At 48.9% G+C, this 3,246-nt stretch overlaps 3 protein-coding genes across 3 annotated transcripts; all 3 read left to right on the top strand.

Annotated features, from left to right (window-relative positions):
• Positions 1–146: 146 nt before the first annotated feature.
• On the top strand, positions 147–452 carry H257_19200 (hypothetical protein; the record flags this gene model as incomplete). Its single annotated transcript, XM_009848353.1, has 1 exon — positions 147–452. One exon carries the CDS (start codon positions 147–149, stop codon positions 450–452), a length of 306 nt encoding a protein of 101 aa, XP_009846655.1.
• Positions 453–1,916: 1,464 nt separating this feature from the next.
• On the top strand, positions 1,917–2,800 carry H257_19199 (hypothetical protein; the record flags this gene model as incomplete). The annotated part of the gene is made up of 3 exons (XM_009848352.1): positions 1,917–2,132; positions 2,190–2,293; positions 2,347–2,800. The coding sequence occupies 3 exons, from the start codon at positions 1,917–1,919 to the stop codon at positions 2,798–2,800; spliced, it is 774 nt and encodes a 257-aa protein (XP_009846654.1).
• A 53-nt stretch (positions 2,801–2,853) lies between these two features.
• Positions 2,854–3,180, top strand: H257_19198 (hypothetical protein; the record flags this gene model as incomplete). Its single annotated transcript, XM_009848351.1, has 1 exon — positions 2,854–3,180. One exon carries the CDS (start codon positions 2,854–2,856, stop codon positions 3,178–3,180), a length of 327 nt encoding a protein of 108 aa, XP_009846653.1.
• Between the last annotated feature and the right edge of the window lie 66 nt (positions 3,181–3,246).

Genomic DNA, 3,246 nt, shown 5'->3' with positions numbered 1-3,246 from the left:
GGCAGTGCCACGCAAGCACGCACCCGGATTTCAAGAACCAGCAACTTAACCTCCTGTCGCCCTCCCTCGACCGACTGGTGACCAACACGGCTTTCGGAAGCGTGCTGACGGCCGTGGGAGATGCTGCCGTTGCGTTCCAGCCGCTCATGGCTTCCAGTGTGACGCAGCTGTGGCAACTGGACTCGTCTCAACTGCTTCGGTCGACGGGGGCCACCAGCAAGTGCGTGGATGCGTACGAGCCTGAGAATGGCGGAACCGTGCATTTGTGGGACTGTAGTGCTACCAACGTCAACCAGCTGTGGACGTACGACTCAACCACAAAGCAACTCCGACACAAGACACACGTGGACTACTGCCTTGACATCGGTAGCCCCACTGGCGAGGCACCGCATCTGTGGACGTGCTTGCCTACGACCCACGCAGACGTGAAGAACCAAGTGTTTGTGTTTTAGGCACATGCTATTACAGTATTATTACATACTACTCTGAGCTTTATTATGACGCAGTTCCCAGTAAGGTTAGAAAGAGCATGAGCTAATCAAAATCGATTTACCACCTCTTTTTTAACGATTTAGAAAAATACGTAAAGGACCTCTTTTTCAACTTTTGGAATAGTGAGTTGGATAAAAAATCGCAGAAAATGAGTAAAAAAAGGGAAACTGTTTTACGAATTTGCTACATACATTTTCCAATTCTGTGCGATTTTTAAAACCGATCACAAATCTCGCCGCGATATTTGATTGGATTTCCCCATTCCGGAAGTAAAAAGAAAAAACAAGGTAGCCAATGAGGAGGTTGCGGGAAAATATCAACTGGTAACATGTAAAGTCAATTTCGAAATTAACTGTATAAAATGATAGATCTATAGACTTTCAGCAGGTGCGAAATGTGATTAGTTTACACACTTTGTACTTCATTCGATTTTAGCATGTCTGACGTTGGAAGTTTAAATAATTCACATTTATTAAATAGCAAGTTTGAATAGTAAAATCCTGTCACATCAATCCAACACCATCCATTAGTGGAAAAAAGTCGGACTGTATATGGCATATCCGAGTTATCGTCGGAAGTCCGGTCCGACTTTTTCGTTTAATGAATATTAAACTTTATACTGAAGTCAAGTTTATCCAAGCAAAGAAAAATGGAAGGAAAAAAGTCGGATCGAAGATCCTGTACCCAATGATTGGCATATATTGCTCCAACATGGCAGAAACGACGTCGAATGACTCTTTGTTGCCCACTACAACTCGACAACTGTCAACAACAGTTCAGGACCTTCGCGGCAATCGACTTGCAATGAGCTCCAAGCGAAGCTACCGTAGCGGTGTCAAGCAACTTGGCACCTGGCTTCAGTCGTCTGGACGGTCGTCCATGGTAAACGCAGATGGCACAATCAACCTTTTTTGCAGTTTTTTCCTACAACGACTTCACCGAGTTTATTCTCTACAAGTACAAGCATGCTGGAGTGTCCTTATCAACTCTCTCATCCTACCGGTCGGCAATCAAGGACTACTACAACTCACAGAACGTGCCACTTCCCACAGAGTTCGCAACAGACGCTACTGTCATATACCAAGGTACATTGCCCACTGTATAGTTCTGGAGTACCAAACCTCAAACAGGGATTCGACAGCTTTGCGCAACTGAGACCCAAGCCGGGGCCATCAAGCCAAGTGGGAAAGAGCCTCTTCGATTCCACCAATACCAAGTTTTGTGCAAGCACAGCCTTACAAAAATGGACGCTGGTTTCACTCATCTCTATCTTGTCCTCTCATGGAGCCTTATGTGCCGCTCAAGGTCCACTGAGTCTGTGCGAATTGACCACTTTTCCGACGAAGGTGACGCAATTGGAGTGAAATTTTTCAAGTCCAAGACTGATCAAGGTGGGACAAAACGTCGTGATCCGAAGCACGTGTATGCAAACCCCATGCGTCCTGAAACTTGTTGCATCCTTGCCTGCAACGCTCAGCACGACTCTGGGAATCTGTTCCCTGGGAAGTCGCAGCGTGATCACTTTGGGCAAAGTCTGTGTCAGCTTGTTGGTGTCGCACTTCCGGCTGCTTCCAGCTCTGTTGGCACTCATTTGCTTCGCAAGGGTGCCGCAACCTACGCAATTGGTGGAAGCACATCGGGTCCTTCCATTGTCCATGTCTGCATACGGTGTGGTTGGTCCATTGGCAGCGTGGTAGAACGATACGTTCATTACGACGGTGCCGGGGACCAATACGTTGGTCGAGTCGTCGCTGGTCTTCCACTGGAACCTGGAGGCTTTGCAGTTCTCCCTCCTCACTTTGTAGCTGGCAGTGAACCCATGGTTGCCAACGCTGGTGCTGTGGTTTTTCCAAGGTTGTGGGTCCACGAAGCGCTCCGTGGCGTGTTGAAGCTCTGCCTGGCCTCACTGGTCTACCACAAAGAATTCTTGGAGGCCTCTTTGCCACCCAAGCATCAACTTCTTGCGTCTGTACTGTTTGGAGACTTCCACACCTTGGGTTTCACGGTGACTCTTGCCTCCAACATTTTGCAGCCCACCGGAATCCCTCCACAGGTCGGTCTCCACGCCCAGCTGGAGCAAACGTCGGTCCTTGTGCGTACGCTCCCAACTGAAATCTGTGAAGGCATCGAGAAGATCCTTGAAGACAAAGGTGTGACCGCCGGCAACATCACTCAGTCGTTGCTTGAAAAGCTTTTGAAGGACGCAGTGGCCTCCGTCGTGTCGTTGACATTAGCGAGCAGTTCTACCACGGTCGAAGTCACAGACGAATCGATACCAACCCGCCCTGTTCATTACTGGGGGGGGTGATGGCACAACCTTCCTGAAGGTTTTGAGATGCCATCGGCCGATGTTGCAACTGCATGGCATGTTTGGTGGTGTGGCTCACCGACACGCGGTTTGCCCCGCTTTACAAGCTAAGTTCCCGCGACATGTCAAAGAAGCAAGCCAAGATCCTGTGTGAGTGGAGTTTTGCGATTGATGAGCTGCAGAAAGTCTATTTCAGCGCAGCCGGAAGAGAACTGGGTCATCCAATCAATTCTGCCTCAGTCATATCTGCCTTCAGCACCAGCATGACTGCCTTGCCTTCGTCGTGGGGACAGACTCAACTGGGACGACAGCGTCGGTTGTCTCAGTTGAAGATGGTCACGTTTGCGCGCCTAGCTAGAAAGCGTAGACGAGAGTCGTAGGTATCTAAATCGAATTCATGTGTGCATCATTGCTTCGTGTCAGGTTGTGTCCAAGATTCATTCGAT

Source organism: Aphanomyces astaci, assembly GCF_000520075.1.
Source record: "Aphanomyces astaci strain APO3 unplaced genomic scaffold supercont1.402, whole genome shotgun sequence".
Taxonomy (NCBI): Eukaryota; Oomycota; class Saprolegniomycetes; order Saprolegniales; family Verrucalvaceae; genus Aphanomyces; species Aphanomyces astaci.
This window is presented reverse-complemented; position numbering and strand designations above follow the sequence as displayed.